This window comes from Uloborus diversus, chromosome 10, assembly GCF_026930045.1.
Source record: "Uloborus diversus isolate 005 chromosome 10, Udiv.v.3.1, whole genome shotgun sequence".
Classification (NCBI taxonomy): Eukaryota; Metazoa; Arthropoda; class Arachnida; order Araneae; family Uloboridae; genus Uloborus; species Uloborus diversus.
This window is the reverse complement of record NC_072740.1, coordinates 33,417,858-33,430,755: the sequence shown is the minus strand read 5'-3', so window position 1 is coordinate 33,430,755 and position 12,898 is coordinate 33,417,858. Positions and strand designations below refer to the sequence as shown.

Here is a 12,898-nt window from a genome sequence, read left to right as displayed (position 1 = left end):
ATGTTATAAACACTGATGGAGGGTAATCAGTCGGATAAAACTTCAGAGTAAAAAGCTTTCATCACTATTTAGCATCACAGAAAAATTACAAGCTAAAAATATGCAGAAATTCAAATAGAAAAAAAAAAACTATAAACTTGCAAAAAGAAAAATAAACTAGTAAATGGTATTTTTTCATAGGTCTTCACACTTGCAAGTGCATAATGAAATGGAGTTGAGACAATTGTGTTTCAGCTTTTTACCTCTTTTCCAATCTTGCTTTTTTCATCCCCCCCTCCCCAATTAATTCCATTTATATTTCTACAAACATCAAATGTATGTCCATTTCCAAACAATTCAAAATAATGTACTTATATATAACTTGATGTTTTAACCATTTTCAAATGTTTTGGATGAAAAGTGGCAGGTCAGAATGAGATATTTAAGGTGATAATTCTTGTCAGACTAAAGACATATTGATGAAGCATGGTATCTAATATAACTGAATTGATTATTTCAGAAAGGGCGTAAGTCCTACCACAATCCTTTGGACTTATGCCCTTTGTGAAATAATCGATTCAATTAAGATTAATATTTCTGTCATAGTATTGAAGTGTTGTTAACCGATGAGAACATGAACTTAGATGAAGTGAATGTCAAGCGAATTTGAAAAGAAGTTAATTTATTCAAAACCAAGTTCATTGAAATTATTGAACAAGATTAGTACAAATGAAGTAGATAATTTGAATGATCCGTAGACAAACAGTTTATAAAAATCAACACTGCTTGTACCAGGAAAACATATTGAATAAACTTATTCCACCAAAAACACAACTTGTACAAAAATACAAGTCTCGTTTCCACTGTAAAAAGTTGTAAGATCCCATGCAAAAACAAGTCAGTTGTTTTAGTTAATATCTAGGGAAGCACCAAATTTAACAATCATAAAATGTTTCCTATTAAGTTACCTTGCAATGTTTATAGTGACTTATCAATTGCACAGCAACATAATAGAATATACCTAATAACAGAGTTGAGCGCTTTATTTGTGCTTGCTTACATATTGCATAAATTAGGCCTGCTAGTACTATATATCACATTAGGAGTTCTCTAAGTGGAAGATTATTCTGTACATACTTTTCCATTCTCGAAAAAATCTCATCAAGCAGACTTGATTTGCAACAACATTCAGGATACATATCGAAAATATCAATTTAAACAGTTAATTGAAATTTTCTTTTACTTTGAAAAAACCAAAATGTCTTCATATCAGGGCTGTGGAGTCAGAGTTAGACTAATTTTGGGGTAAAGGAATTGGAGTTGTTGGAAAACATGCCAACTCCGACTATGGGCTTCTTTCTTCCTCTAATTTTCTTTGACTCTCGATACATTAAAAAAAAGTGACTGTAAATTGTTTTGATTTATGTATGATAGGGCTGGGCGATGCATTGCCAAAAACCAGTGTGCATCCCACATCATTGACTGGGTTTAGAATTTTTCTCAACACTGATGCATGGATACTGCTCCGATGCACAGACACCGGTCCAAGGTTGATGCCATTTTAATCTCTAATTTTTTCATACTAATATTAATTAGCAGTGTGTCAATCCAATCAGGCTTAACAATGAAGGTGCAAAAGGTTAGACCTTCATTTCTCCCAAAACATGTTAGAAATGCACACATGTCTTAAGGAATTGACAAAAGATGTATATGGATGAACTAGTTAATCAATCATATAGTCACTTGCCAGAAAAAAAAGCAAAATTTAAAGAGCAAAATATCAACAAAAAATGTAGACATGTATTTTGGTGTTACAAGCAGTGGTGTTCTTTGCACAAGTCTCATATGGTTTGGTAACACATACTGTCACCAATCCCCCCCCCCTCAAAAAAATTTTATAAATGTTTTCTGTAAATATGAAATCTATATAATTTTCGGAATCAACTCATTCCTACTTTTGTGGCGTAACAATAGTTCGGAAGACAAATAAAAACTCCGATTCCATTTTATGCAAAATTTACCTCAAACGCATATGTAACCTCCCCCTCCCCTTGCAATAGTGGGCACTCTATTTTTGTTAAATTTGTTAGATTAAATATAATTCAAGATATATTGGTGGAAATTTTCAGTATTAAAGTATCTATATTTTTCATAAGCTATGAAATTCTCTTTGAGTGTCACCCGGTGTGGACCCCCCTCCCCTGCTACTAATTTACAAGGAACCTTTTAATTAACAAGGAACCTTTTTTTAATGCAAGAAGTTGTGAACTTTTGAATAGAATGCATGACTTTGCATCCATTTACTCACATCCTTTAGTCACATCTCACATCTTAGTCTCAAAACTTGTCTGAATATTTTTCACTAACTTATGCTTTTAGCACTGCTTTATAACATAATAAATTTCTTTCTGGTGCTACAATCTGGAAATCCGTATAGTTTGTTAAATTCAAACAAGCAAGTTTAAGTTTCGGAAAAAAAAAAACTAACATCGTGATGTAAGGTTGGTGATGCATCACGATGTAGAAATTCCAACATTGCCCAGCCCTAATGTATGAATAGCTGCTAATAAGAAAAAAAACTGCCATTGGCTTCTTTATTTACTGAATGCTCACTTTCTGTAATAGCTGCCTCCAGCGAACTGCTAGATTGCTTGTTTTTATAACTTTCTTTAACTAAAAGCAACTGTCAGCAAAAGCTTTGTTCCTTAACATTTTTGAAGTAGAAGCAGCTTTTCAATCGGAAGAAATCACTTTCAATTAACATATTTTTTACTTTGATTTCAGTTATAAAATAGTAAAAAGAAATGTTTTCCTGGGGCGACTAAGGGCGAAAAGATCCAACAAAACATAACAAATATTTTTTAAATCTCATTAAAAGGTATGAAATAAAACTAGTATATCATTTCTTGATTACAACGCACAATAGAAGTTAATCTTAAAAATCTTTATATTAAAATTAATTCTAAAGCACCCAATAAAATTTAAATTCAAAATTGGAAGAAAAATAGGTATAGTTTCAAAGCTATTTGTACAAAGATACATACTGCCGCAGTTCGTGTAAAATTTGCTCCAGACGCTTATGTACCCATTCTCTCCCAGCAACATAGTACCCTACTTTCATTGAAATTTTATAGAGTAAATACAATTTAAAATACAGGGTGTTTCAAAATGTTATAATATTTATTACACCAAACACCCACAAGTGATATATCAAATGAAAGAGAAGCTGAAACAGTTTTGTTTGTTCGCATCAGTGTGCATGCTAACTGGTACTTCTTATCTGGATACTTTACAGCTATGGCTCTTCCCTCAACTGACACAAGATGAACCAGAAAACTTCATCTTTCAGCAAGATGGTGCGCCGCCTCACTGGCACAATGAGGTACGTGATTGGCTTAACCTAACTGTACCCGACCGCTGGATTGGCCGTAAGGGGTCTAATGACAGGGCTTGTTTCCCATGGCCTCCACGGTCATCCAACCTAACGCCATGTGATTTCTATCTTTGGGGGTTTATTAAGGACCGTGTGTGTGCCTCCACTGCCAGCCAACCTTCCCGAATTAAGCAACAGGATTAAAACAGCTGTTGCAGCAATTACTAATGAGACACTCATCAAAGTTTGGGAAGAACTCACATATCGTCTTCACGTGTGCTGAGTGACGAATGGTGCTCACATCAAACACTTGTAGGCTATTATGTAAAACTGTTTGAGTTTCTCTTTCATTTGATACATCACTTGTGGCTGTAAGTTTGGTATAATAAATATTATAACATGTGAAAACCCCGCTATTCATTTTGAAACACCCTGTATATTGGGGAAATATTTTAGAACTAAAAAGGAACTAATATTTTAATCAGTGTTTAAGGGTTTTCTCCTTTCCTATTGAAGGGAGAAATTGAAGAAAAAAAAAGAAAAAGCTAAAGTCTGACTTCTCAAAATCCAGGAGTCGGCCATTTTCTCTTGACTCCACAGTCCTGCATCATACTTACTTCAAAACAGTCTATTTTGCTAGTTTGGGAATGGGTAGATTTGTCAAATTTTACATCGTCGCCATTTTTTGTACATTGTATTTGTTATTAAATGTAACAACGCCAAGCTTCAAATGAATAATGAATGATTTCCTACTTGATAGCAAGAGAGTGCCATCGGTTGGACAACTGAATGACAATGATGGAAAGCCACTGTAAAACAGCAACACAAAACTGATATTTGGCAATAATTTTGAACTTATGCTCGAAATTTAAAATGTTAATAATGTTATTAAATTCCATCATAACTAAATTCTCATTGCAACCAACAAAATTTGCAGTCCCTTGAAGTTCATTATAACTGGATGTCACTGTACATTGATAAAAGGTTTCTTTGTAATCCAGGTCTGACTAGCACATGAGTCCATAGGGCTTGGACTTGAGGCTTTAAACCTGAAGTAATCCAAAAATGGGCTAAGAGATGTTGGTTTAAGTAATGAAACAGCAATCAAATCAGAACTGAAATTTTATTTCGTTGAAACAGAAATTTTGTTGCATTGGTATTTGTTCTAATGGGATTTCACTGTATAAAGATGTGAGCTTCAGGATGTAGGTCATCCAAAAGTCAACTCAGATAACTAACAAATACATATATATAAATACAAAAAGTTACAACTAGCAACAGGTTTGTGCTAGAGCTAGTCAATTTAACAATCCTCAATGAAGATCAAGAGTAATTTTAAAACTATTCACCCTTGGGGTAAACTATTTGAAACTTTACATCCAAGAACACATTTTTATCTATTGATACAGAGGTTCCTAGTAAGACCAAAGTATGTGTATGCAATTTACATTAAAATTCTGTACCTTATAATGACATTTTTCTAACATGCCATAAAAAGTTTCAATACAAGTAAAGTTAGTAACAGAAGAATAGGAAAGTTTTGTATACCACTGAAAATTGAGATTGCTTCTCCATATCAATTCTAAGACCATTTTGAAGCCATATATATGCCATGTCTAATAACTGATCATTTGCATAAGCTTGACATGGAAGTTCAATAGTATCATTCACAACAGCAGTCACTCGCGGATGAGGAGCATCAAGCATTCTAGGCAGGGCTTAAAATTAAATAAACACTCATTAAATATTTATTTTTACATCAGAAACACAAAGTTTAGTAAATCTAAAAAGTATAATGCATATAAACTGGAAACTACATTAAAAAATACTTCTTTGCCATCAACTTACTTAAAACAATCAACAAGCCTTCACTATAATCAGTTCCATGAATATTTTTAGCAATGCATGTATATTTTCCTTCATCTTCCCTCACAACTGGATTTATGTATAAAAATCCATTTGCCAAGATCTGGATTCTGTTCGATGAGCTAAGACCATAATTGTTACGTTTGTAAGTAAACTCTGGAAAAGGAGCAGCTTCTGGACGACATGGAATCGTAACATTTCCACCTTCTGCTGCATACATTTCACTGTCCAATGGATATTTAGCAAATGATGGTTTCATACCTAAATTTTACAATATATTTTTTAATGTTTGGCAATTCTTTGAATATGATAAAATTTTAACAATATAATATTAATGAAGAAAATTTTTGTAAAGTTAATACATGAAAATATTTTAGAAGAGGAAAAAACAATTTAAATTTCTCAAAAAATAGAAATAAATTATAAAGTTGATCTATGCACCTTACATTTGAGTTTAGTTTATGTATTTTTCTTTTCTTGTAATATTAATAATAAATAATTATAAAACAGTTTTTTATAGCCAATGAAAAGTTAAAAAGAAAGGATTTTAAAAAAAGGATCCCGTTTATATTAATTCATATTAAATGTGCTCATAGAACTATTTCATCATTTCAATATCCAGTTAAAAGCAAATTATTTCCCTAACAAATATTTCCCCCTTTATTGATACATACTTATACATTTTTAAATAAGCCTATGTAGCAGGAAAGTCATTAGGACAGCTGGATGGTTTTTGAATCCAAAATCAATGTTCAGTTTACAAACAGCCAATGCTAATATTCGATGCTGCATTTATTCATTTAATATTCAGATTATTTTAATTTTAAACGATTTGTACAATTATTCAAGTGCACACCGGGCAAAGTGGGTGGAGCAAAGTAAAATAATTCATTTCATGTACTTATTCAATCATTTGATCACTTATGTATTCATTTATTAATTAATTTTTATTGCTTCATTTAATAATTTTTCATCATTAAATATTTATTCCCTCATTCACTATTTTACTCACTTATTTACTTTTTCTCATATTTTAATTAATTGTTTTATTATCAATTTATGTATTCATTCATTCTTTCATTTAATCAATCAAATGAAAATGCTTCATTAGAAAATTATTTTATTTTTCCATTTTGCCTCATAGAGAAAATAAGTGAAAAATTTCCATTTGGGGGGGGGGGGACAAATATACCACCAAAAATGAAACATGTTTCAATGGAAGTTTTATTGCATTTTTCTTTCTTCATGTACTGTAATTTTCAAGAGAAATTTCCCATTTGTTCATTTTGAAAACGGTAAGTTATCTTAACTATTTCACTTTGCCCCACATTCTACTGTAACATATCTTACAAAAACAATGAACTAAAATGCTTACTTATAACTCGTAGTTGTCCAGAAGAATATGAAGATCCAAGGTGATTGGAAGCTCTACACTGATACATCCCTTGATCACTTTTTGTAACTTGGTCAATGGTTAATACATTTTCAGACATTCTATATCTGTTACGATCATTATTAGAAAGAGAGCTATAGGTTAACTCCTTGCCATTTTTTAGCCAAGTGTACTTAACCTCAGGTTTTCCAAAAGCTTCGCAGGTCCAAACAAGCAAAGAACTTTCATCAACTACTTTGTTTTCCAATGGAATTGTGAATTCTGGTTTAGCTTGAATTCTAAGCGGGACAGCTTTTGTGATAGATTCAATACCATTGCTAGCTGAGCACACATAATCACCCACATCTTCTACACGGACTTTGGGAAGCATTAAAATTCTTTGAAAGCTTTTTGTGTATGCACCTTGAGGTAATTCACTTGTGAACCCTTTTCTTGTCCAATTGTAACTTGGCACAGGGCTAAAAAGGTGTAACAATTAATTACTACCAAGCAAGCATAATGAAATTTCTTTGAGAAATACAAATGTGATGACCAGCAACAGGCTCTGGGCCCAGCCAGGCTGGTCCAAGTCAGTTTATAAGTCCCCAATGAAGATCAATGGCCCTCTTAAAGCTATCCACCCCCTTTCTCATTACCGCCTTTTCCAGTAAGCAGCTCCAAGTGACGATGACCCTACTAAAGAAGTAATTTTTCAGACATGTGACCCAAATAGGATAAAAAAAAGTACTGAAATTATGTGGCTGTGTGAACTAACACAACATTGTTAGTATATTGTACTACACCTGAAAGCTCTCCCATGTATTTTTGTATCTACATAGCAGACAATTTTAATTGGATGCATGAAATTAACTGGAACATGTTGAATTTAGCTTCCAAATGACCCTTGTTTTCCTCTGCATACAGTATTTTGCTTTCTCAAAAAATACTGAATGCAGTAAAAATACTGAAAAATCACATGTCTGAATTTTTCCTAATTTCCAGGTTAGCTGAGATTTGAATAGCTCAAAACAATGACCCCTCGTCATGCTTTACATGTAAAAATTTAATCCATTAACATCTTTTTCATTTTGATGAATTTAAACAGCTGAATCATGTCCCCTGTGAATCTCCTTTGCTCACGCTATACATTTTAAGCAATATTTAGTCTGTTATCATGGTCTAAATCTGAAAGTCCCCTTACTAATCTAGTAACCCATCTTTGAACCCTCCAATACAGAAATATCTTTCCTAAGATGAGACCAAAACTGAACAGCATACTCTAAATGAGGTCTTGCTAAATTTCTATATAAAGGCAGAAGAACCTTAGAAATGGTAAAAGGCTTATAAATAAAAGCAAAGAAAACTTACAACTTCAACAGATTATTAATGAAGGCAAACAGCAAAGGGTGCATATAGATAAACCAAAAATATAAGAACTTTTAATTCTATTATGTAATTTAACTCCTCACAAAAAAAAAAAAAAAAAAACTGTTTTTCAAAATGAAAACAAATTTGCATTCTGAAAAGAAGGCTAACTAAGTTTTACTACTTTGATACTATACTTATATTTCTTTGATTCACTAGTTTTGTCTTTAACTATATAGGACCCAATTTTTAATACAGTTTCAGAAATACTTTCATTGAATAAATTAAGAATTAGTATCAGCCGCAAGTGAAAATAAGTTCATGAATACAGTTGGCTCTCTGTTTAAGGACTTTCAAGGGACCACAAAAAATCTTCCTTAAGTAGAAAGCGTCCTTAAATAGAATGCTTTTAACACTGTAGTGGACCATCTGGGACCGTGAAAAGTCGTCGTTAAATAGAGAAAGTCATTAAATAGAGCATCGTTAAGCAGAGAGCCAACTGCAATTACTTAATCTCACACATAACCACTAGGTTTTACGCATCTCAAGAAAAGAAAGCAGCATGAATCGAGTACAAATCATATCACTCAATAATTTGAAAAAAGAAAGAAGTTCAAAAAAAATATATATATATATATAGTATAACAAAAAGTGCTTATTCACAATTTAACTTCATTCCCATGATAATGGCACCAGAGTATTATAATCTAGTTTTGAAAACTTGCATACATGTACATTTAGGACTCCAGATGGCCATACGTAAAGTCCAAGATGCTAGGAGGGGAGCTTGTGCTGAAATCATAGATTATGGGGCTTCAGTTTTTCATAAATCATAAAAAAAACTACTTAATTGTAAACATCATCATCCCTTAGTAAATCAAAGGGAGTAAACTGACAAAGAAAGGTATCTTTATTCTTATCTCAGCTTCAAAAAAAGAGGGAAAAGTTAATTTCAAAGTTAGTTAAGTTTTGGAAAAATAACGATTCTTCTTTTTTCCACTTTTATTCTTTAACACTCAATGAAAGCCTCATGACTTACTCTTTTTGTTATCAACTTTAGCATGCTTTTCCAATAATTGCAGCCTTTCTGTTGGTTCTTACTCAATTTGGGTACCAAGGAGAGATGCATCTTAGGAAACTTGGTGCATTTATGAAAAAATGCAGCCACAACTAATAAGGGATGTGAGAAACATTCATGAATTATTTGGCTGTCAGAGTTTTGATAGAACATTTGGTCTGGCTTAGAGATGGGAATGGTTGGGAAAGAAACAGAAATTTTGGAATAAAAAGTTTTTTTTTTCCTAGATGGAATTTATTTCTACCCAGAACAAACTGAAAATTTTAATATTTCTGGCACAGGCCGGAATTTACAATATTTATGCTCCAATCTTTTTTTTTCTTTGCTAAAAAAGCTTTTTACATTCAATTTCCCAAATGAAAACACTTAATTTGATAATGTAAGAAAATATAATGTTCTTGCACAATAAAGTATAATTATTTAAAGAACAAGATATAAATCAACTATATTTAAAATACTTAGAATATTTTTTCAAAATATTTTCAAGTACAATGAAAGGTTTTGGATTGAGATTATGATATCGACAAATGTGCTATTGTTGCACTTTTTGGAGACCAAAAAAGCTAGCCTGTTCTCTTCACAGTTATAGACCCATTTTAGTCTGACAAACTTCTCCTGTAAGCTAATGGAGAAAATGCTTTTACACAGAGATATTTTTTCATTTGACTTTAGCGATTCATTATCAAAGGAGCAAGATAGCTTTAGGAGAGGTCATTATACTATTGATCAATAATATTCTTTATTTTCTACAAGAAGCCAACCACAACTTTTTCATCTTATAGTATTAAAAAACACATTGAATCAAAAGTTTAAAAAAAAAACAAACAAATGTTTAGTTTTTTTCCAATTTGCAGCTTGTTGTGCGATAGGAAGATATTATCAGATTCCCATAAAAAAATTAAGTCGTCAGTAACTAAAGTTTCTGTGTGCTACAGCGACAGAAAAATAGGGTTTTTTTTTTATTTTTTTTGCACCATCCAAATATAAGCACACACACACACACACACATACAAATAGCATTCACGAAAAAAATAATTTGAAGTTGTTAATACTTACTATCCATAGGCAATACATTCCAATCGAACATCATCCCCAGCTAAAGGAGCATCTGGAAATGCTTTTGGAAAACTATTGGGGAACAGCAATTTCTGGCCACTGGCTATAAGTAATTTTAGATACATAAAATTTAATTGCAGGAAGGTTAGTAAAACAAAATGGCATAAACATAATAAATATCATCATGTTGAAATAAAATTTATAATCAAATGATAATAAAATAGGTTTGAACATTGAAATTCTGAAGTGCCATAGGGGTTTCCTCATATGAAAAGCAAAATATGTGTTTTAGTTTACTTCAAATCAGGATCACTGGCTCTGGGCCCTGGTACTATACACTGTAAAAAAAATCCGAAACGATCCTGAGTGTTTCCGTGTAACGTTTCAGGATTTCAACGGTTTTTATCCACTTCCCGGAAATATTAAGTATCATGGTCAAAAAGTTTCCAGAATTGCTACAAGTTGTCCAAATGCAGACTTCTCTCTGTTGTAAAAAAAATATTTTGCTCCCAGTTTAAAGATTAACTAAGTGTATTTATAAGGTGTATCGGCTTCCTTTCGACTACGGCTCGTCCATGCTGATTAAACTCCCAAAGGGAGCAAATAAGTATGGACTACGTAGTCTTTGCAAGAATTGCAATCAAGCGAGATGCTTAATACTTGCGATTCTGGCTTAGCTTTGGCCATTTCTGCAATACTGCTTTTGCAACTGCCTTGATTCATCAGGAAGGTGCCAAGCTGTTATGTTCTCACTAACTTGAGATTACTCTGAAGTAACAGAGATACGACTGGCTTTAAATGGGAAGATTTCTGGATTTTTCAGGAAGGTTACTGAATTTCATCGGAAAACGTTCCTGGTTTTTGCGAGATATGTTACTGGCATAAATTGGGCACATCAGCTGCCTATTATTTTCCAGGAACGTTTCTGAATCGTTTTTACAGTGTAGGTCCGGTATCCTCACCCAAATGGGGGCCCTGATAATCCGTCATTAATAACAAAGTAATATAATATTCCTTTTTTACTTGTATTTTATCTTCATAAAATTATTAGTAATGTAACAATTTTAATTTATATTAAAAGTGCCAAATTGAATTATAAATATTGCTCAGAAAAAAAGAAAATGTCTTATGACTGTTCACTGACTAATGCATATTATTTATTTCTGAATCATATAACTGTAAAAGTAACTAACAGAAAAAAAAAATGAGCAATACAGCTAATATTAAATTAATTCCATTAAAATATATAGAATTGTAAAATGAAATATTAGATTTAAATAATGAAAGAAACATTAATTTTTAATCTACATATTGTAATTATAAAATAAGAAAATAAATAGTGATTTGAGGATGCATAGTTACTATTTTTAAGACTTTAGTTTGTGCTAATTGAAAATATCGGATACACATCAAAATATCCAATATATATCAAAATATTGGATATTTTCGAAAATTATCATGATATTTTTGAACCCTGTGTTTGACTGATGTTAAGCTACTGATACCTTACCTTTCATAATGACGAAGTGGCAGACTAGAGTGCAAAGTGGCATGTGCATTCTGCTTCTTTGAAATGGAAAATGCAATTTTCATTGGTGTTTGTATTATTTTGTCACCCATTTGTGTATATTGCAGAAACTTTACCAATTTAAAGTTTATAATTCTCTCAAAAATAGGTAACTAACAATGTTTTAATACAAACTAAAACCAAGTTAAAAAATAAATAAATATCAGTATCTTTGATAAGACTAGTAAAAAATAGGGCTAAGTTTTAGAAATGGAGTTGTCTTGAATTGTATGCCACTGAGTACAGGGTTGCCACTCAATTTTGGAAAAAAAATCCCTGTGTTTTCCCTGTATGCAACATTACAAACAAGTGTACAGTGATATTTAAAAAAGAAAATGAATATCTTGATATTTTAATCACAGGGGGGGGGGGAAATACCAAATAAAAATATAAAAATAAGGATAATTTGAATAAATTAAACTTTTTACACAAGAAGAAAAAAAAACCTTCCTGTAACCATTCATTACTTGAACTTTTAAAAATAAAAGTTAAGTAGAATAATGAGTATTAACGACTAATTTCATGCTCTTGAAATTAAACTAGCATAAAATTGAAGAGGCATGTCAAATAAAACAAAAAATAATTTTTGTTTTCCTGATATATTTTAATATTTACTAAAGGAAAAAAAACTTTAAGTAAATTACTATTTTTAAATTTATTTTACAAATGAACTTGATTAATATTATTATTTATTTTGGTAGTTTATACATTTGGGCATTGATTTTGTAATTTGAATTTAAAAATACATTGTATTTCCAAGGTTTTAGAGGAAATTTTAAAATTTCCCTGCATTTTTACTGTTTTTTTTTTTTTTTTTTTTTGAATTCTCTGTATTTTTACTGTTTCTTCAGGTTTCCCTATGGCATGGCAAACCTGGAGTAGACATTTTTGAATGGGTGTGGCAAAAAGATGCAACAAATTGACTAAGCAGAAAAGAAAAAGGATTGATTGAAAATAAGTCAACATGAAGTCATTAATATCTAAGTGGTAGAAATGCACAGCAGACAAAACTGAGTGAGTGTTTGGGAAGCAGACACAATCAGAATACATAAAAAATTGGGGCTGGTATATGAAAGCGTAATAACAGTCAAAATACATAAACTTTATTAAAAGTTGTCGGGTAAAAAAAATGGTAAATTTCCTGCTTGAGTATTTTATAAGTTGTGGCTGAGGTGTGGTAGCATTAGGCCTAAGCCTGGGGAAAAAATGAAGAGGCTAATGTTGAATGTCTTTACTTCCATA

At 31.7% G+C, this 12,898-nt stretch overlaps 1 protein-coding gene across 1 annotated transcript in view; it reads right to left on the bottom strand.

Annotated features, from left to right (window-relative positions):
- LOC129231400 (contactin-like) overlaps nt 1-12,898 on the bottom strand; it is a 92,111-nt gene that overhangs the window by 34,410 nt on the left and 44,803 nt on the right. The window contains exons 10-13 of the mRNA XM_054865705.1: nt 10,090-10,192; nt 6,594-7,069; nt 5,201-5,479; nt 4,901-5,070 (exon numbers count right to left, since the gene is read on the bottom strand). Of these exons, the coding sequence (XP_054721680.1) occupies nt 4,901-5,070; nt 5,201-5,479; nt 6,594-7,069; nt 10,090-10,192 (1,028 nt within the window). The remainder of the gene's footprint in view (nt 1-4,900; nt 5,071-5,200; nt 5,480-6,593; nt 7,070-10,089; nt 10,193-12,898) is intronic.